General features: G+C 38.6%; 1 protein-coding gene across 10 annotated transcripts in view; it reads left to right on the top strand.

Moving 5' to 3' along the window:
- FAT3 (FAT atypical cadherin 3) overlaps positions 1 to 22,637 on the top strand; it is a 417,502-nt gene that overhangs the window by 305,579 nt on the left and 89,286 nt on the right. For 8 of the 10 annotated variants that reach the window (XM_035328935.1, XM_035328909.1, XM_035328915.1 and 5 more), the window contains exons 5-8: positions 2,535 to 2,849; positions 4,827 to 5,037; positions 5,457 to 5,525; positions 14,434 to 14,573. In XM_035328935.1, the coding sequence (XP_035184826.1) occupies positions 2,535 to 2,849; positions 4,827 to 5,037; positions 5,457 to 5,525; positions 14,434 to 14,573 (735 nt within the window). The remainder of the gene's footprint in view (positions 1 to 2,534; positions 2,850 to 4,826; positions 5,038 to 5,456; positions 5,526 to 14,433; positions 14,574 to 22,637) is intronic. The other 2 variants (XM_035328942.1, XM_035328925.1) reach the window with 1 other exon arrangement.

Genomic DNA, 22,637 nt, shown 5'->3' with positions numbered 1-22,637 from the left:
TTTTCTGTTGCAGAAAGGATTTCCCACAAGTTTTGGCTTACAAAAACAAACAAATGCCTGTACCTATTTGCTGCCATTTTAGTCGTGATTTCAGCAGTAATCTAACAAACTATGAGACTGTGTGCTGGTAAGACATGAGGATGGCTTAGCTTCTCAAGCAGCATCTTGACTTAAGCAGGTTTTTTATCACAGTTGCTTGGCTGTTTGTATCACTGTGGTTTTCAGGTATTTTATTATTGCTACTATTTGTAAACCTTTTCTAAACCCTGCTTTTTTTTTTTTTTTTTAAGATCATTGCTTTTAAAGCTTGAGGAAAATGTTGTTTTTTTGTTTGTTTGTTTGTTTTCCTTAAAAATTAACTCATGTTCTATTCAGAAAACAAGAGTTTCCTGGGTCTTAATTGTATTTTCTGTGCATTAAAAGTATTAGCTCCACCAAAAATACATATTTTTTTGTATTCTTGTCCAACATTTAAATGCGTCTCTGTTTGTTTCTGTGCACTACAGCCTTCCTGTACTGCCCAGTATCATTGATTATTTTGTCTGTGGAGTCAGCAGAAATCCCGAAAGAGGGTTTGCTTTGTTAACCTGTGTTTTTGCTGAGAGCTCAGCCAATTCTGCCAAAGTAGAACAAAAATTGAGGGGATCAGCCTTAAAAGTGGGTCAAAAGTTATTTACTGCTGAAAGCCTGTAATAGGAAGGGGGAATATTGGCAGAATTGGCTTTTTGCTCTCTGAAAAAAATCTGAAGTTGTCCCGGAGCAGTAAAGCAGAACGGCTGAGCTCCCCGGTGGCATTGCTCTCTCGAGGTGGAAAGGCAGATCAGCAGCCATGCATGCAGCCTTCTGGTGGGATAAACGCCATTTTGGAAAGTGTGTCGAGTGGGATCTGGATGGTTGAGTGCAGCAGCCACAAGCTGTGGGTGCTCTCCCCACAACCCACCAGCACCTGCTGCCCCCTTGCTGACAGCTGGCACATTGGTGGAAGGCGTGATGGGGACAATCCCGACAGGATCTCAGCTCCCCATCACGAGGTGGCCATCCCAGCGGGTGCTAATTGCCAACCCTGGTGGCAGTCTTAGGAGCAAGAGGCCATTACACATCTCTGGGAGAACAGGCTGTGCTCTATAAATAGGTTTTAGGCTGATTTGGGTGATTTTATGTTGTCGCTGTATATTGCCATACCATTTATTTATCTGTAAGTAAGGGATTTAAGTCTTTAAGGCTTTAATCCCTTCTAATGTATCAGTTTTTGAAAGTATAGTTAAAAACAGGAAATAGAAACCATGTTTTGCTTTTCTGTTTGAAAATGTTCTGTTATTTTTCTGCTCATCTCAGTGCTAAATCAGGGTTACTGTAAGTTTAGATATCTTGTTGCAAGGCGAGAACAACAGCATGGGAGAGGATTCCCAGAAAAATGTTTGCTTTGCCTCAGGATTGGACATCAGGAATATGTTATTGTAAAGGAACACAGAAACATCTAAGGAGAAATAAAGCACTGAGTAGTTAACTAGCAAAGCAATCAATGTGCAAGGACAGGTACAGACCAGGCAACTGCATGTAATATCTTGGCTTGCTATCACAAAAAAATGCTACTGTGGGATTTCCCGTGTTAGCATACATAGCTGAAAGTGAAATCTGAACTTCTTTCATGCAAACAGAAATAACTTTCTGTCTTATTTCTTTATCTTTACGAAATGCAATCAAAAGTTTTAGGGAGAAGTTGAAACATATTGATTGCATTTTGAGTGCATATTATTGGAGCGCTTGAGTGTTCATTGAACTTGGATCATCTCTTTTTCACAATGTTTCAGACTGAAAAGTATTAGTAATTCTGTTTAAGTTGCAGCTAAATTACTAATTAACTTTTGTCTCAAAGATTCTATTTCTTAACTGTATGTGCCAACGTAGTGTGCTCTTTACAAAGTGCAGAAGAATTTTTTTACTACATGCCTCTCCGTGCTTCTTACAGTCATCTAAAGTAGCTTTGGAATTAATGAGCTGTCAAATCCTAGGTAATGAATGAAAAGAACCAACAGAAAATCCTGTCATTGTTTAAGAAATTCCAAATAATTAATGGGAAAAAATGACAGAGATTCTTTTAGGATTTAAGAAGAAATTCTTCATTGTGTGACTGAAGAAATTTTAAAATATGTTTGGAAAAAAGTAGATATACTGCTTATGGCTTAATTCCAGTTCACTCTTCTTCTGAGATAAACTGTTGCCAAGTTTGAGATAAAAGGATTTGCTGTTTTGAGGAATAGGTTCCTCCTCTACAACTTACCTGTTATAGATTCATAGCAAAAGGAAAAATCTTCCTGATTCCTTTATTTGCCATTTTGGGCATATTATAGATACGCACTCAGCATGCTTGTAGCGAGAACGTCTTGGGCAGAAGTACTTATCACACAGAAGACGTTGTAAACTACAGGTTAGGTCTGGAGAAGGAGGGGTGTTCCCTCATGTTTCACAATGCCCATTTATGAAGTTCTGCTTTACCCGTTCGGAATAATGCTTCTGCTGCTGTTATTTTTCAGGTAACTGTCTCGGATGGGGGCACATCTCCGAAGCAGTCCTCAGTTTGGGTTGTGGTCCAGGTTCTGGATGAGAATGATAACAAACCGCAGTTTCCGGAAAAAGTCTATCAGATCAAATTGCCAGAGAGGGACCGTAAGAAAAGAGGGGAGCCAATCTACAGAGCTTTTGCTTTCGACAAAGATGAAGGTCCTAATGCAGAAATCTCATACAGCATTGTGGATGGAAATGATGATGGGAAATTCTTTATTGATCCCAAAACAGGGATGGTTTCTTCTAGAAAGCAGTTCACAGCAGGGAGTTATGACATCTTAACAGTAAGTACTCTTCCATCAATATACAAACCCATGATGTGACTTTTTTAAAAAAACAGACTGTTGTATAAAGAGTGATACATGACTGTGTTTAATCTGTGACCTATATATAAAGCCATAGATTAGGTCTAAATATATTAAAAAATCTGATGTTCACATATAGCTACAAATAAGCAATTGAGTTTGAGAGTGTTCATGCTGTTACATATACTGAATTATGCTGACTATTCAGAATTAGCTTGCAGATTGTTGACCTAGGTCATTCCCTTAAATGCACAAAACTGAAGACCAAGGGCTTGTCTGCTTACAAAATTATGTCATGTTGAACTGGGATGATGCAGCTACAAATGGATATACAACTTTTTTTTTGTGGACATAACTGCTTGCCCTCGTGGAAAGGTCCTTACAATATCCAAATCTGGAAGCTTGAGGGAAGGGAAGTACTGTGTACTTACAGTAATAGTACCTTTCTCGGTGCATTAAAGGATTTAAGCATGGCAGCAATTTCAGTTAAAAGTAATTTTGTCAAAATTATTCTGCCAAAACTCAAACCATGTAAACATGGCCAAAGACAGAAAGGAGACAAGATGGTATTATTGATATGAAGAAAGACAGAGCTTGCATATGTAATCTTCATCTACAGCAACAAGCCACAGTTGTATTGGAGGAGTTCATCAAAAATGTACAAAATAATAGACAGAAAATTGTCAGAGGTCCACAGTGAGGCCTGTAGTAAAGGAAGCAATGTCATTTACATTCTATTTTACATTTATAATGAGTCTCTGTTGAGATACTTTCATGGGGTTGAAAATTGTGACAAGAAAACAAAAACATAAATACCAAAATATTGAGCGATACCCAGTAATCAGAGGCCAGCACCCTTTGAGTGAATGCTTTTCACTGTGCAGAGGTGGAAGGCACGTCTGGGATCTGCCCCCCTTTGTAATGTAGTAGCTGAAGGTTTTCTACTCAGCTTCTTTCCCCTAAGGGCCTGCCAGCCTGAGCAGCGCAGGGTGACGAGCGCTAGCACAAAACCCACTTAACACGTTTCCAGAGAAAGCAAGAGGGTATGGTATTTCAGGAGAATATTTCCTATTTTAACAGGCATAGTAACAGCATTTTTGTATGCCAGTGGTCCTATATAGCCAGAAGCATTTACTTATGTTTTAAAAGAAAAATCCCTCGTACTCCCAGGGCATTGATGTTATTCAATGGAGCACCCATTTTGTAACCTACATTCTCCCTTGTCTTATCCCTAGTGTTTGTCGCTGGTCATCTTGTCTTTTCCGTGCTAAAACCATAAAGCATGACAGGCAAATATCGAGTCTATCCACCACTCTGGTGTATATTATAAAATAAAGAATCAGAACCGAGCTGGGCAGCACTAATTAACACTACTGAGAAACAAAAACAAGGAAAATAGATGTGGAAAATTTTAAGTTATATTTGTTTGGGAAAATGGGGAAAATGATCTGAAACATATTTAACTCAATTATAAATACTAATGAAGGTAATATAAGGAATACCAATCTTATTTGTAATACTGATGACTTGAAAGTAATCAAACATGGTCTGGGTGAGCATGTGTTGTTAAGTGCTTGGCTTAAAACACAGGGACTTCCACCTTTGCTGCAAGAGGGAACTGCCTGGAAGATGTCATCAGAGAGGGAAGTCACCTCTGGAGACAGGGATCTGGATATGGTGCTCATCTCCAGGAGGTCTCACACCATCAGTTCTAAGTCAAAATATTTCAGTTTTAAATCAGTCTTTTCAATGTAAAGTCAAAGTGTAATGGAAAAAAAGAATAACAGTGAAGTAAATGCTTAAATCCCCCTTTTTTTTTTTTTCTTTTTTTTTTTTTTCCCTGGGATTTTGCATAAAAAATTAAAAGGCCATTTTCCAAAAAGGTGTCTTAGAATTAGGTCTGAACTGCCAAGCTGGAATGCTCAGTCTAGGTCCTGTTTTCTTTACACCCACCAGATAAAGGCAGTGGACAATGGCCGGCCCCAAAAATCTTCAACTGCACGCCTCCACATCGAGTGGATAAAAAAGCCTGCACCCTCGCCAGTGCCGCTGACTTTCGATGAACCTTTTTACAACTTCACCGTCATGGAAAGTGATAAAGTGACGGAAATTGTTGGGGTGGTCTCTGTGCAGCCATCTAACATCCCTCTCTGGTTTGATATTGTCGGTAAGTTGGGAGCCAGTGGCAATGGGAAGAAGCTTCAGAAGCAAAGTGTATGGATATGTGGTTTTGAGAGCAAGACAACTAACCGTGAACTGTCTCCCCAGAATTAAAACCACTTTTGTAATGCTGAAATGGAAATGCTATTTATATATAGCAATAACAACAATAATATTCCTGCTTTTGTTATGACTCCTTAGCTAAGCTGAAAAAAGCGCTGTATGGCTGAATTGTTTTTTTCATAGTATGTTATTTACTGCAATCTTAATGTTGTCTGTCATTTAAATTCTATTGTCATACTTTGCTAATCTCATTTCTAAATGTATTTATGGTACTTAGACTTGCTGTCCCTCATTTCTCTCTTTCTTCACCTTTTTTTCTGCATTCTGTTCTTTTTTTTCTGCTTCCGACTGCCCTGCTTCAAGGTGGCAAGCATGCTCGAGAGATGTTCTATATTCTACAGACAGCTTGTGGGCAGAACTGTTCAACAGAAGGTACCCTTAGTGCAAACACATTTGCTAAAATACAACTATCCAGGCTGCCTTTTATTTTTGCAAGTTCTTTGAGACAATTTATATTACATCTTTCATAAGTGCCTGTGACAGGATGCAATGCGACACATGGATGTGCTGCGTTTCTTTCTATGACAGCTTTTACTGTATTTGTGTCCAATTATTATCATTTTATTCACGGATTTTCCACAGTTTATCACAAATAATTAATTCAAACTTTTCACAGTCCAGTGCCATCCATTTAACTGTGAAACAGAATGGGATGCATCAACATATGGGTTACAAATGGAGCCACCAAAAGTTTATCTTGAATGCAAGCTGAAAGAGAGAAATGTGTTTTGATGTGAGATTTCAACCACAAAATTGCCTCACATAAAATTGCTTACAAAAATAGGGAGGGAGAAGTATACTTAGCAAAGCAGAGGAAAAGCCATAGAAGTATTAAAATCCCAGGGAAATGCAGTTAAGGATGTAGCTGGCAGAAAGACAGGGAATAGAGTGTCTCACTTGGTTGCAGTGGAGAAACAGGAATCAATGTTCCTAAGCATTGTTTCCTTGCTTCTACTACTAATTCAGTTATGTCATTTAAAATAAAAGATCTCCAAATCGAGACTTCCCCCAGCAGCACAATGACCCTGCAAAGTTACAGTGGTATTTAATATTTGCAGATACTTGTAGGTAATGTTTGTGTATCCTGGGATGTCAAACACTGTCTGCACAAAGCGGTGTTATTTAAATGAAGGGTTATAAAGCAAATACTATATGAAAGATTAGAGAAACAAAGGCCTTTGCCACAGACTTAGTGGAAAGGGTGTATCAGCAGTCTTTATTTACAGGGATTGAGCCCGGCTTCCATTTCAGCATAGCTATTTGTGAATGGGTTTAGCCAACAGGAAGGGCGAGGACCACAAGAGAAAGGGTCTGTCAGAGTCATTTTCATCCACCTTTTATTGCCAATTTGTGCAGATGAAAGGCAGAAGCAGCTGCATTTCCTCTTTGAATTTGTAGTAAGGTTTCTGGTGCCAACAGTATTAAAATTAAACCCAAAGCTATTATCATGTTCCGGGGTTCCTGCTAGCCTCTGGGGAAGGACAGCATATGTTTCCTACTGTTCCCCTCCCATTCCCTTGGCTGTTTCAGTATGCTGCATGCAATTTATTAGCTAATGTTTACATTCCCTTTTTCTTCCTCACTGACCCTAACTTTCGTCCCAGGAGAAATCCATCTTTATTGATATTATTGACACTTTTTTCCCATTTGAACCTTTTGCTGGACTCCTCTGCCCTTCACAGTCTTTTGGTCTTTTCCTTGGTGAATTCACCAACTCATTAAAATGCTGCCTGTGTTAAGCACTGAGAGAAGCCCTCGTTCTTCAGCTGCCTTCTTTTACATTGTTAGACTCATTTGCAATCTAGCAACACTTTATAATAATATTTCACATTTGCCTCACAAACAGAGGTGATGGGAAGAACATAATGAAATTTAAGCCTTTAATTTGTCACTTAATGTGACCTTTATGGCTATAATACTTCAAATGGATTAGAAGATTTTGCCTATTCAAACAATGCTAATGGTTTCTTTATAGGCTATAGCTCCTGATGCTGCATGATGCAGAGGGTCACGGACGGAGACAGAGCTCCCCTAGACTTAATGAGAAATCGATGACCCTGACCATCCAGTTCGGTACTGTTACCATATGAATGTTGTCATTAAATATTACTGCTGTTATTAACAACAGCGCTAGCAACAGCCCCCATTTCTGCAATATGAACAGCCAGCAATCCCAGGCATGCAGAAGACTTTGTTGGTCAGATGCTCCGCATGCAGGCTGCAAAGACAAAGTCCACCCTGAGAGTATTATAGGTAGTGTTTCATGTTTAGATTATCTTTGCTTCCTTTAGTCAGTGTCAGTATCAAGAACACTTATTCTCCTTGTTCTGCAATATCATCATGTAGAAAAAGTGATATCAATACTTTCCTCTTGGAGGAACGCTGGGAATTCTTCACACAGAGGCCCTGGCACAGGCTGCCAAGAGAAGCTGTGGATGCCCCATCCCTGGAGGTGTTCAAGACCAGGCTGGATGGGGCTTTGGGCAACCTGGTCTGGTGGGAGGTGTCCCTGCCCATGGCAGGGGGCTGGAACTGGGTGGGCTTTAAGGTCCCTTCCAACCCAAACCATTCTGTGGTTCTACGATTCTAACAGTGGTGCCTAGTGCTGAAAAACCCAGTGAAAGACATAGGTTATTACATAGGTTAAGACATAGGTTATTAGTAGAAGTTAGTTCTAGGAAATGGAAAGCTGTACAGGACTGCTGATGCAAGAGAGGGTTGCTATGCAGTTGTAAAACCTAGACCTGATCGCACTCCAGCTGGTATTTTGTGATTTTGGACCTCTGTGCACAGTTCACAGTAATGTCAACAAAAGCCCTGAAGGCTTATGTAGAGGCATGGTTTAATACAGAGTTTGCAGCTTGACCTTTATATTTATGACCTTTTCAAACTAAATGGGCATTGGAATTCCAGAGGACCTCTTTTTTAATGCATAACGTGCACTTTCTCCAAGCTAAAGAAGGGGGGAAGGGTTGCTGAAGATTAGGCTTTCTAGGATGCTGTTTGCCTAACTTCAGCATCTAATTTGTACCTACATCGTATGCATCTTAAATAATTGCTTATTCTTCAGCTAATCATCTCTAAGATAGGTAATAGTGCCTTGCAGGCAGGGAGATCTTCCCTCCATAGACTAGAGACAAATAGGACTGGTTGTTTATTTTGTTGTTTAATTGGTTATGGTTGAGATGTCACTACCGTTCTCTGTTTTCAGAATGCATTCAATGCCATTCTCAGTTCATGCAGATCACACAATGCAAAAGACATGAATGCAGGTTGTTTCAGTTATGTTAATTCAGTCATTTACAAAAAAAAAAAAAAATTAAAAGAAGTTCGAAGATAAATAATGAGATCTTTATTTCTCCCAGGTAAATTGAGCCCTCTGTCTCTTTCTTCCTTTGTTAGTGGTGGAAATGGTGTGATGATTACTTTGACCACTGGAGCTAAGCTGCATGGTGCTAGTTTTTGCTTAAGTAGCATGTTGCACAACATCTCTCTGATTCTCCAAACAGGCCTCCCTCACCTTTCCCAGCCTTAATAAAACAGCCATATTTTTAAAGTACATCTGGACTTTTTTATCAAGGATGCTTAAATAGCAATAATTTTAAGATCTATTAATTTTAATTAATAGTCCATATAATTCACAGTTCTGCAAATTTTCATTAACATCAAAAACATGTACCTCCCTAGCCTCCTTTCAAATATATTCTCTGAGAACTAGCTAATATACCTTCTGATTTATTTTCTGCTTTTTTGCCCTTACCTTCGGCTTCTTAGCAGCAAACCCAGAGCTTTGACTCTCCTTGCAATAGTTTTATCTTTCTGAAAACTTAAACTCTGCAATATTTTCTTCTTCTTAGAGTGGTATAGTATGAAAAACAATAAATATTTGCATGTAATGTTACTAATATGTATTATGTTGTGATTAACACAAGTCTGTAGTCAAATGAGTATTTCTTAAGGCAATTGTTATTTCCTATCTTTTGGAAACAGAAATATTTGAAATTTGGCCATTGGTTGTTTTCCTGGAAATCCTAGAGGCACTTCAGACTTGTCCATGAGAGTCAGGGTGAATTTGTTTTCTGTATTTTCTTCTGAGTCTCTTCTCTGAGCAACGCGAGAACTGTAGCAATAGACCCACTTTATTATCAGTGTCCTCAGTGTTGTTAATTTACTTTGGGCCAAGACAAATAAGAATCATTTCTGCTCTGAGAAAAAGTTGTCCTAGAGAACTAAGTTAGGTCATCTGCTGTATTTCTCTTCTCCTCCACTCTTCCGTCATTACACAAAACGCGACTTGTGTGAAGATTGTGATACATCCTGGGTTTTTTACATTTGAACATGTAGCTTGTACGTTCTTTGCTACCTGCCAGTGAAGGAAGAGTCTTAGTTTGGGGATGTTCTCCTCCAGAGTTCAGTGTGATTCATCTTGGCATCTAAGACACAACAATTCAGAATCTCCAGTTATCAGACATTTCTCAGGTGTATATTCAATCCCACTATTCTTGATCATTCCACTGGAAAAGAGGGAAAAGGCCCTCAGATGGGACTCATTTGCCTACAACTCCTCCACGTTTGCTGACATGTTTTCTTCTCAGAGGAGGAAATGATTTCTCACAGCAGGATAATCCTGTCTAAAACAGCATATCAGCACCTGATAGGAACATAAAGAGGTTCAGCCTCCTACCAAAAATAAACTCCATCTAGGACAAGCACTACAAAATAACCTTCATTGCTTGCAGCAAATACAATAATCAAAATGCAAGCAGAATATGCATTTTTTTTTTCTTGAATTCAAAAAGGGTATAGAGGTAGCTGCACTGTATCTTTCCCTACACAAATTTGCTAGTTGATGTCTAGAAATCCCATTAGAAATCCCTTTTAACAGTTCAGGAAGCTTTCCTTGGCCAAATTGCACCAAATGTGTGCTAAGCTTGGCATCAGAAGATCCCATCCTGTTAATCATGTAAGATTCAATGCCTTTTTTTAATTTTTCTTAGCCATATTTTTTTAAAAAGGATTTTTTTTTTCTAGCATGCGGGACTTTTTTCAGAAGAAAAATATCCTGATAGGGATTATGAAGCCCAGAAATAAGCTAAGAAACAAGGTGACACTCCAGATTCAGGATTCAGTCAGAAAAATGTAATCAACACTACTCTAAACCAAGAACACAACTGATAGGCTGTTCAATCAGAGGTGTCCAGGTTCAATTCCCTGATACCTCCTTCTTGCACATGCTACATAGCATTTCCCAGATTGAAAATAAGGGCTGTGCCACTCATAAAGCTGTAGCAAGGACCAAAAAATAAGGTACAGGGACTGCTTCTGCAGCTGTCCTGAGTTTGATAACATCTGGCATTGGCTGCAGTTATATTGGAAAATCCTATATAAATGACAACATGCTTTCAGATAACATAAAAATCTTCTAGTTATGGAAATTTTCTGCTTCCACAGTTTATGCAAGAGCATAAAGATCAATCTCAAGAAAGTAAGGGTAGAAATCATCTCATTTCACTTTAGATGTCCGAAGTATGGACATAAATATCTGTGCTAGCTGTCTTTGGGAGTCTTACCAGTCAATTAGAGAAAAAAGCACTTTCTGGATTAATTTATAATATCCAAACACAATATACAGTCTCACCTAAAGATGACATTGCAACTAGATATGGATTTTTCCCACCCTAAGGGTTTCAGTTTATCAGGATATTTTAAGGGAATTAGGGAATTCTTTAATCTATATTGAAGATGTATCAATATTACATTTTAGCCTGCAATGTATTGACAACAACAGCCAATTTCTCTTAAGTCATTCAGTGTTAAAATGCCTTCTTAGGACAACCAGTAGCCACTTTGCCCATTCAGTTAACTTGCCTTTTTTATCTCTGATTTTCCCAAAGTGCTGAAGGAACTCACAGTGTTTGTGAGATCTTCATTTGAAATATTTCTTTCCTAATGCAATTGCAAGCACATTAGCAAAGACAACTTCTACATATCTTGTATTTGAAAGCAGGTTTTACTAGATAATAAAGTAAGGGTAGAAATCATATCATTTCACCTTCCTTGCTTCCCATGCAATTCACAAAATAGTTCAGCTGAACTAGTTTTTAATAGAAAAATCCTGTTTGTTTTTATACAACTCCTCTCCATCTATACCCTTTCAGCACCCATCTTTCAAAGATAATTCTGTTGAGTGCTTCTCTGGGGGCTTCAAACAGGCCTTACACATACTTTACACATCTTTTAAGATGTATAGGTTAGCATTTATGCCTAATTCAAAAATTATACTTCAGTTCTTCCGTATAACTTCAGAAGAATTCATCATATGAGGTTCTATTCTGAAAGTGTATCAAGGCTGAGGAGTACAAAGTATTTGCAGACCATCCCTAGTACTCTAGATGAGGGGCAGGACACAATATCCCAGGCCGGATGAGAAGTTATTCCCAGAAGTTCAACCATTTGGCAAGTTCTTCATTGCCAACAGCTGACTGTGGTCTATTAAAGTGTACCACGCTGAATAAAATATAAATCAGGATTTCACTCCAGAAGAGATTATAACCACAAATCTCACAATGGGTTGTTCTTTGACCCCTCCATGACTCAGTTTTGATGCAGTTTCTGCATTGGTTAATAGAAGATGCATCAGTATGGAATAAAGTGCATTGCCTGGTTAGTTACAATATAGACTAGAGTGGGGTGGCTGGTGCCCAAGATTTATTTGTTCATCAAACTATAGTTTAGGGATAGAAGGATAGGTATAGAAGTCTATACCATATTAAAAAGGAATTAAAAAAAAAATCGTGATTTATTTAGCTCATATTTTATGGGAAGAATATACTACATTTGGTGAATGTGTCTTGAAGAAGTTGGGGTATTTGCAATACACATACAGTGCATTCCACACCCTGCAATAAGCCAACAGAGGAAGGGCATTTAAAACATTTATTGTTAATCCTTCCATTTTCTTTCTTGAAACTTTTAAAGGCAGGGTTTCTTTGGACATGTATGCCAGTTGATAGCATAAAATTTTTGATTGCTTATTAAGATGGTTATTATGCATCTTGAAGTATAGGCTTTCATTTTATTTTCATGGTTATCAGTATGAAACATTCTCTTTGTAAAGTGCCTACTGTCCCAAGGCTAGCTTCATTTCAGCAGAGATTTCCTCACAAGAATCTCAAACTCCTCTTCAAAGGAGGCTTTTTCAGCGTTATTTTTCATGGTACAGTTTTTCTCAAGTAAATCAATTTAAAACATTAATTGGGAGATGACATCTTTTTCTGCCAGACTAACTTTAAAAATAATAATAATAATTAAAAAAAAAATGAACGTATGGTCAATGTCCAAATACTTCAGTATTGCTTAAATGTCAAGGACAATTACTTTTCCTTACTAGTGTCAAATATTTTTAAACATATATATATATATATATATCAATGGAGAAAAAATATGCAATTTGGGCTTGCAGAAGGAGGTTAGGGAATAAACAATGTTTCTATGCTCCATAAATCACTGCAGATCCAGTTTCAGTATTTTCTTGGAGAACCGCAACAGCATCTGTTAGGCTCAGAGCTATAAATATGTATATACATATATTCAGCGTAGGGAAGCCTGATGTCAAGTCTGAAATGATCATATTTAGATTTTTTTCAAAGGGCAGAAGTTCACAATTTCTGCCTTTCTTTTGCATAGATCACCTGTTCTCTTATTCCTTCTCCCCTTTTCTTCTCACCCTCCCTGAATGGCCTCCAGGGAAGATAGTAGTAGGAAGATAGTAGGCAAAGTAGTGCTTCTTCTAGCTTGCACTTACTTTGCAGTAACTTGAGCAAGAGGGAGAGAGAAGTGAAAGTTTCTCCGTGTTAAGGTATTTAGGGGCTGCAGTTTCATTCTGTTCACCTGCAGTTATTCCTCTAAATCTGCAACTTCTTGGAATGCCAAAACCTTTCTCCTCTCACTAAATGCATGACTATTTCTGAGAATAATACGGTTGTTGATCAGCAAACCATGCAGATACAGGACTTGAAGGCAGAGCAAGGAAAGCTGTCCCCTTTGTTTCTCTGTCTCCAGCCCTAAAATGAGAGACATTTTGTGATAATACAGCAACTACAATATATATATATATATATATTGCATAAGAACTAAGTCAATGGAATTTAGATGTCTTTCTACCTGTGGATCTAATGCCAAGACAGCAGCTCTTACACAAGTTTTATTGCCAGTGGGACTTGAAAGCCTTTTACCACTTAGCAGAGCTGGATTATCAGTCTGTAGCTAGTGGCATTGCATTGCTGTGTGATGAATATACCTTAAGAGTTCGTTTGTCAGCAGTGTTGTGTTCCACCTCTCCCTGTCCCCGGCCTCCAAAAATTACAGACTCAACTCATAATAAATTTCACTTTAGAGTTGAGTGAGTAAGAAGCAGCTTAGCAGCAGGGAGTGTATGCTTTACTTTTGAACATAATGAGTGGTTCTAATTTATAAACTATAGCTGTGGCTGAGAAATCGTGTAACCCTTTAATCTCAAATTATTTATGGCTTTCTCCTACTTTTTAATAGATTTTTTTTTTCTTTTACTTTTTTTTCTTTTACCTGAGACTCAGGAGGGTTTTTCACTGCTGCATCATTCAGTGTGTGACAGGAAAAGGGGATATTAGTTTCAGAACAGTGCTTTGTGAGGGTTTTTTTTAATGGAAAGGAATTTATGATGTGTATCCTGTCAGATCTATTTAAATAATTCCTAAAAGACTAGTAGAATGTGACCTTTGCTGCCAGTAATTTTCATTGTCCTTGAAATTAACATAAAAAATCTCTATTTGCATTTTTAAAATTTATTGTAATTGTAATTTTTAGACTAACCTAATGGTCTTCGCACCCACAAGCATCAGTGAGAATTTCCTGAAAATAATATTTGTGGAACAAAACCATCTTAAAATGATTTTTATACAAAAAGATTATTTTGCTTGTTCATTACTCAAACTGCAACGGCAACATCTTACGGGCTTATAGCCATTGCATTCTTTTTATAGACTCAGTTATGGTTCACTTAAATATACAGCTAGATTTTTTTCTTGCAGTGCATTTTGATGATATCTGCTTTCCAATATACAAACTGTGCTTTGAAATATAAATGAGTTATGAACAAAGAAATAACAGTAGATGCACTGTGTATGCTAAGGCAAGCCATTAAGATGGATGCCAGTAGATAGATAAGCCCACTTGTAGGAACATTTACGATGGAAATTTTCCAGAGATGGCTAATTTAATTGTATTTTTGTGCAACAATTAGGAGGGAATTACGATAGTTCTTTCGACGCGGAGAAGGGAGTGGGCACTATTGTCATTGCAAAGCCCTTGGATGCAGAGCAGAGGTCAATATATAATATGACTGTGGAAGTCACCGATGGAACAAACATTGCCACGACTCAGGTAGAATATCACATTCCTTTTCTGGCAAGTTTTTCATTTGTTAGTGGAATGTATATGCTATAAAAATTAATTTTGCCATTCAACTAAAACCTCATCCTTTGAGACCACTGTTAACTAATGGAGGGGATATTTTTCAGAGCCTTTCCATCTGGTTGTAAAGAGTGGACTGGTGAATGCTTCAAAGCGGTATTTCTCCTTTTGTTCTCTTCATGCTCACACAAAAGTAATTTGCCTTCCTCCAGCTGAGGGAGTCCCTATCACCAGCAGCAATGATAGATTTTGACAATTGTATCACTGCATAATGGTCCAAAATACAACAGTGCTTCTGTGGTGTTGGGGAATATTGCTATTGATTGTATTAAATGGAGTTTATACCTCTCATCCTCCCAAGACCCAAATGTGTGACACCAAATCAATTGTTCAAAGACGAAATTGTTCAGAGGGGACACTTAAATTTTAAAGGATCTCTCCTTTTAAGTGTCAAAGCCTGTGATTACATTGTCTTTTGGGGGACAGCCCCAGTCAACCCTTTAAAACCAGTCTTTCTGCTCAGGGTCAGTGCCTTTCAGCAATTAAAAAGTCAGTCCAGATAAATGTGAAGGGCTGGGATAATGCTGGCTCTGCCACATCCCTGGGGGAGATCCTGACACACAGACTGGGTGTCTGCTCCATGGGAACCAGTTTGGGGAAGGGGTTTGGCACCTTTGACTATTTTGCTCCACTCTGGAATCAGGACATGATGACACAGTGACATGGCACAGGGACACGGACTTTTCAGTCCAGGCAGTGCTGGGGGGACTCCAAAACCCTTCAATAATAGGTGGGGTTGTGGGGTATGGGTTACTTACAGCCTGAAATTCTACATCAGAATTAGTGTCCAAGTGTAAAGTCTGCTATAGCCTGAATATTATTTGACACAGGGAATGACACATACTTGCTTGTACAAGACACCTGTGTGCAGTCTCGAATCCCAGTTTAAATATGGTCTATAAAGGAAATAAAAAAATAGGCTTGTGACATTATTTGTTACATGATAATGCAGAAGGAAGGCCTGAACATTTTTAAAATAAATTTATATATATTTATAGATATATATTTATATATTTATATAAATATAAATATTTATATAGATATATACACTCACAGGCAGCTATATTTGTATAGATACATACAGTCACAGGCAGATTCTTCTGTTTTACCTTGCCTTTTTGGTCAAAAAAGTTCCGATATAAATTTTTATGCATTGAGTCACAACACTGACTTTCCTAAGAGAGTATTAAATCATTGAGTGCTTTTTGAATCCAAATTCTTGTTTATAACCAACCCTAAAATTTCTGTCTAATTATCCCTATCTGATAACTTCTCCTGATAATCCAGTATTGATAAAAAAAAAAACATCAGTTGAAAGCAAGTTCAGTAGCAGGAAATCTACTATTTTCCCTGTTAGTTTAAGTAATTAATTGCCTCTCAGCTGAAAACATTCCTTATTTTTTAAACTTGATTATATCTGGCCTGTATTCCCTGTTACGCCTTTCTCTGCTCGATTAAAGAGCTCTTTAAAAACCAGTATTTTCTCCCCAGGAAGGCACTTACTTAGAGTAGTCAATTCACCTCCCAGTCTTCTGGCAGACAAGCGAAGGAGAATGACTGACCTCTTTACATTCTCTTTCCATAAGGCAGTTTCTTCAGCCCTCGAGTAATTTTTTGTTTTGTTTTGTTTTTTTCAGTCTTGGCAACATTCTCAGGCCGCATTTCAGAAATGGGGCGTTGAATCCCTAACACAACAGTTATTTCTTGCAAACATTTCAGCCAAACAACTATTAAAAAGCAGGGGGAATTTCAAACATGCTGGATGCAAATAATTTGTATTTTCATGATATTGTCTTTCTTGGTTTTGCTGCTTATGATTTAATAAAATGACCCCTATGACAGTCCTCAAAACCTATTTTGATGAAAACCCTACAATTTTAATTAAAACATATGGTAAAAACATATTTCAGCAAAGCTGTTGCATTCTAAAAGAAGCCTCAGCATTCTTTGTAACAGTGATGTGACCTATTTTAAAAATGTAAGATAGTGATCTAAGATTGCAATAGCATAGCATTTGATAATCAGCGATGGATACAAGCCCTTCTTCCCTCCACTTCCTTCTCTTTACATGGATACTGTTTGGGGATTTAATTGTGGCCTGAACAACATCTGAGAATTTGTTTCTTTTACTGTTCACAGCAGAGATTTCGAAAGCAATCATTATCTCAAACCTGCCAGAACGATGGCCTGCCTAATTATCCCTCAATGCTACAAAACTTTCAGACTGTATTTTCGACTGTACTTCAGAGCCTTTGGTGCCCTTATTCGTCTTCATTTCCTTTTAGAAAAATTATAAAAACCTGATAAGTAATGTCATAGCAAGTGTCATAGGAAGTGTCAAAAAAGCATCTGCTCATGGCTGTCAGTGGCCTTGTTCTGAGTTCCAGTAAAATGACCTTGGAATTATTTTGTCTCATGTGCACAGCACCACCTGCATTTCTAACTATAGCTGCAAAAAGATAAGGTAGAAAAGGAAGTGGGAGGAAAGCAAATGTATAAATTCATCCACTTGTACAGCAATCAGATAATACAAAGCCCCCCAAAAGCGCAGTGGTTCATTGTGAAACAGCTGATCATCAGCGTGCCAAATGGAACAGTCTTGCTTTTTATTCCACCCCACCTGTTCCCCTTTATCTCTTTCTGGCCTTTTGTCTGTTACGCAGTTGGAGGTGGCAAAATACAGCGTAAAAATGCCAAAGATTTTTGCTTCAGTAACATGATCCCTGGCACAGACTTGTGTAAGTTTCTTCAGCAATGCTCCTGCACGCCTTGGATTCTGATAAACTGTTTGCTTCCTTCGTGCCTTACTGCACACATGGTTCACTGCTCTACCATCAGAGGAAGGAAACGATTTTGATTTAAAAGCTACATCTGTTGTATTAACAGTTCACTGTTGTGAAAAGAGGTGAAGAGAACATAAGGAACATTTAAAAAAATCACCAACTTCCTTTGTAACCAAAGGTGCAATCGGTTTGGGAGCGATCAGCAGAAAGGAATGCAAGCTCCCAGGTGAGAACCACAGCAGCACGACTTGTTGAGCTGCTGCCTCTCACCGCGCTGCCCGTGCTCGGTGGCGATGGGGGAGGATGAAGATGAAGAAATGTTGACTAGTTTGATTTATATATTTGGAGAGTGGGTTCAAAGCTTCTGTCAGGTTGATTAACTTCTAGGAAGGCTAAGTCAGGAATAAGCCAGGGAGAGCTGCCTTTTTTTTTTTTTTTTTTTCCCTTAGCTTAATTCATCATTGCTCAAGGCCACGTGGTAATTTATGAAAGGCTGAACGTGTATGTTGCCTCTAAATCCCCGTGAAACATGATTCCTGCAGCTGTTGGCCTTGAGGAGGGGATGGGGGACAGGGCTTCTGCTTTCCACATGCTGGCGAGAACTGGGACCACATCTTTGTGGAGCAGCCTGCTCCTTGCCACCAGCAGAGTGGGAGGGCGGCCTTTTGTCCTTGCATGAGCAGAGAGAGGAACCTCCAGCAGGAAACCAGTGTAATGGTATCTAAACACCCGTTCCTGCCAGAATATTGACTTACTTTGACTACATAAGTCATACCAAAATTGCTGTTTTTGGTTTTCTTTTTTTTTCCACTGGACAGCTCACATCCTTTATGTTCAAGCATAGCATAGGAATAGTGGTTATTTTTTAATAATGCATACTGCTAAAATACCCACAGAAGTACAGCACACTGGGAAACGATCATCTAAGTCATGATATCTTTCACTTTAATGGAGAATCTTGTAGTAGCAGGCAATTATTTTTTGAAGAACAAACTCCTGGAGTCACAATATTATATAAAAAAAGAGTCTTCTTTCATATATTTCCTAGCCTCCTCCTTGTTTCTCATCATCCTAACACTGAAAAAAAGATGCTTTAAAGCATGAAGCCTGATGCTTCCAAGCTAGCAGGCAAAAAAAATGCCTCAGTTTCAGTTACTGCAAACCTTCTCACTATTTGCTGGTGGAGGCAGTTCACCTGGTGTGGGCACTCGGAGGGGAACATGCGCTTCCCTCTGAGTGTTTGTAGATCGATATGTGGTCACCTGCAGTACCTTCAACGCGAGCTAACCAAGCTGAAACAGCAGGAGGGAGAAGTTACCGCTCATTGCCCCTCCTGTCTCTCCTTGCAAAAGGTTGTGGAATTTTATTCATTCTGTTGCTTTGGATTGACCTTTAGCTGAGAGTTTCAGGATAGCAAACTTACTCTCACCTGTCAGAAAACATTTTCTTTATAAGGTGTTTTTTTTTTTTTTTTTTTTTTTTTTTTTTAACAAGGAGCTGATCAGTCACACTGAGTGAAGGTGCTTCTTTTAACTAAACTGTGAAAAGTGCTTCTGAGAGGACTGTGACCACCATGTTGATAAGACATCAGAGCACAAGGGGGCATTTTTACGGTGACATTCGGCCCTTCGGTGGGTCTGCAGCTGTTAAACAAGTTTGAGCCCTCAGAAAAGTCAAAATTCAGCATTTTTGCTCACACATCTCCAGCAGAGTGGGAATATGCCAAGATGTCGACTGCTTCTGAATAAATCGCTCCTCTGAAGACAGACACCTTGAGCAGTGCCCTTGCAGGCAGTGGATCCTTATAGGATGAACAAGAAGATGTGGTGTTTCCATTCATTTTTTTACTTTTGCTCAGTTGTATGCTTCCTCCAAGCTAGAACCATTCTAATCCTACTTTTTTCCTGACCCATCCAGCAATCTCAGCACTGCTTTGCCTGAGAAACAAAGACTTTCCCCCCTATTTTAATATAACACAAGGAACATGGTGAAGTATAAATAACAAGCCATTGAGGTTCACAGGGTAACTGTTTGCATTTTTATGTTAAGGTTGGGGCTTGGAGAGAGAAAAACTTGTCAGGAAGTAGCAAATAAAGCTGTGTGGTAACATTGAAAGCAATATTAAATCAAAATAGGTTTTCAAAAACCCGTACAAAAGCGTAACCTGAGTTTACGCAATTCAGGCACTTAATAGGTTGTATTACAACACTGTGCCCAGACCAAGCAATTAGCCAAGCAGATTCTTCCAGCTTCAAATGCCTATAAAGCAGCTCCTGGCATGTATCCAGTCTTCACTCAAATACATTTGTGCCTAAACCAAAGGTATTTGTGATGGGCAACATTAAAAACAGCTTTGGAGAGACTTCCTGCATTAGGTTTTGTTCTGCCTTGATTTGATTGTATTTCTCTAGGCCTTTCACTTACCATTTTGAATACAAAATCTTTGCAAATGCTCTGAGTGTTACTTTGCCTAATTTGTAAGCTTGGAGGCCTGTGAATCCTTTATTTGAAACTTGCTTTAACTGTGGGAAATAGGAAGTGAGCGGGGAGAAGCAGATCTTTTATAGCGAGGCGCTGGTTCGGACTATAAATTAGGCCGTGTACAATGGAAGCAGCAATCGGCAAGCCTGCCTTTCTGGAGCCGGCCATGTACTGGAACAGATCCGAGCTTTCAAGGAGAACTGGGCAGAGCCTGCTTTGCTGCAGGTTTGCTTTATGAGCTTGGAAAAAAAAAAAAAAGAAAAAAAAAAAAAAAAAAAAAAAAAAAGACTCGCAGCTAATGTTTGTCTGTGGAAAGTGTTTTAGTCAGTAACCTTGCGAAGTCCGCAGCAAGAGGAATTCCTACCTAGTAGCAAACAAATAGCAAGCATTTCCATTTGTCACCTTCTGGAGATGCTGTTATAGCCTGTCTTCGCTTTTTCAGAATGGGTATTGTCACAGCTGAACACTTGGGCACCAACGGAATAACAAATGATATTTATGCAACACAGCTCATTCTAGCCCTATCTTCCATTTGGAAATAAATCTGAAGAAAATATGAAAGCACACATATTCTGTGCGTCTTTGAGTGCCTTCAGTAGAATAAGACTTGATTTTAGGTGTTCTTTTGAAAGACATGTTCCAGGCTGGTTAAAGCTTAAAGCTTCAAGGAGCAGAGTCATGGCCCTTGTAAAGTCAATGGGAAATTTGCCAGTAGTACCAAGATGTTATGCTTAAGTTTGGCAACCGTTAAATGAATTTGAGTAACTTTTCCTCATATTAACGATCTGGTGGAATTCAGCTTGCTCAGCTTCACATATGCTTGTAGGATCTGATTTTCTATGAGTCTGGTGTTCGTGTCAATGTAACATTTGTCCTTTATTAAAATAAAAGATTTTCCCCTCATTTTAAATAACACCTTACTAGAAGTCACACTGCCCTGGCAGGAAATTTCTGCATAGGAAAGTGGGATTTTAAAATGAACTAATAAAAAGTGGAGTGGCTGAAAAATAAACCTAAGAATGCAACCCTGAACTTCTTCCCCACTTTTACATCTCGCGTGGCTTTGGTAAATCATTTAGCCTTGCTGCGAGGCAGTGTTTTCCTGTGTACAGGATGAGGATAATAATAGTCACTTTCTCTGCCAAAATGTTATAAGGACTGAAGGACTAATATCTACTCTAAATGGCCCTTAAGTTCCATTTTATTTTACATGATTTGTTTTCAGGTATCTCCTAAGACTGTCAAATTTTGAAGAATATAGAGTTACTTTTTTTTTTTTTTCCATAGCGGAAGGGTTTGACAGAACATTGTAATTGGTAGTCACTTATGCAGTCTGATATCCTTGTGTCACGAGGAAGATTTACTCCCAAACCAGCTCCAGGAGAGGAGAGACCATAACCTTAAAATCACAGTTCACTTACGGGGCTTTTGAGGGACAGCTGACGAAAATGAGAAATACTCTAACTCTGTTTTGATAGAAGAAATTATGAATCAGTAACAACCTCTTTATTCATTAGCATTTCTAACCCACTGTCTTTCATCTCCAGATGGAAGTGGTTGTTGAAACGCAGAGTATGTAATAAATAATGTGTATTGCAACGCGGATCACTTGACAAATCACTAAAATGCTGTCATCTCTAGGTAGTAAAACGCCTGCCACTTAAACAGACACTTGATCAGTTTTACAGTAGGCAGAAAGTGAAATAAAAATAGTTAAAAAAATAAGTTCTGTTCATGAAACTATCAAAACAACATTGCACGTAGTTCCCTGTAAGTTTGCTGAACACAGTTTGATGACCTCATTTTTAATCTTTCCCCTTTACATCCATTCCACTTCCCAGGCACCATCATGATCTCTATCTTTGTGTCAGGACATTATCTTACACCTTTTTCAGTGGGAAGAAGTGCTGCTTCATGAATTCACACTGCATTTTCCGTAGCTTCATGGTTTATGCCTGGTCTCTGACGTTGATCCAGTCCTACCCTGTTTAGCTTACACAGTCTCGTAAAGGCATAAATCACAGAGCCGTGGCTTGCACAGTCACAGTGCAAGCTTTGTGGTGGATAAAGTTTTATGGCTTTCTCAATTTGCCAGAATGAGCCCAAAATGCGCTGGGTATAATGGGAAGTGAACCTCACACTGGGGTGGTCACACACCACATGGTAACAAACAGCACATCACTGCTCTAGCAGTACCTCTAAGACATTTTGCTGTGTATCTCCACCTTTTTTTTTTTTTCTTTTCACATAATAGTTTGAGCTTGCACACAGCAATGTAAAAACAAGCTCGCGCATAGGAGCCTGTCCCCCAGATGGCAGCTTACTTGCTCAAAGTAGACTGTGCTGTAATAGCATCTGCCAAATCAAAATCGTGGTGTTTTCCAGCAAAACCATCTGAAAAGTTCTTCCTTCTTTGTTAGAATATATAAAACAACATATAACAGAGTTTTGGCCACCAAATAGAAGTAAAATTAAAACTTTTTGTTGTTGTTGTTGTCTGTATTAGCAATGCAGCAGTAAGATAATTTTCCATGTTACAGTGGGACTTGGCAAGACCTGAGGGTATCTAAACTGCTCAAAAAGGTGCCTTTAAATGCTAAAACAGTAATCAGATTGTCCCAAGCTTAGATTGCTTCAATGTCCCTTCCTTACACTAACAAAAGTTGTTCAGTACTGTCTCTGTGTCCCATTCGAGTAGAGATGGAGTCTT

Source organism: Oxyura jamaicensis, chromosome 1, assembly GCF_011077185.1.
Source record: "Oxyura jamaicensis isolate SHBP4307 breed ruddy duck chromosome 1, BPBGC_Ojam_1.0, whole genome shotgun sequence".
Lineage (NCBI taxonomy): Eukaryota > Metazoa > Chordata > Aves > Anseriformes > Anatidae > Oxyura > Oxyura jamaicensis.
This window is presented reverse-complemented; position numbering and strand designations above follow the sequence as displayed.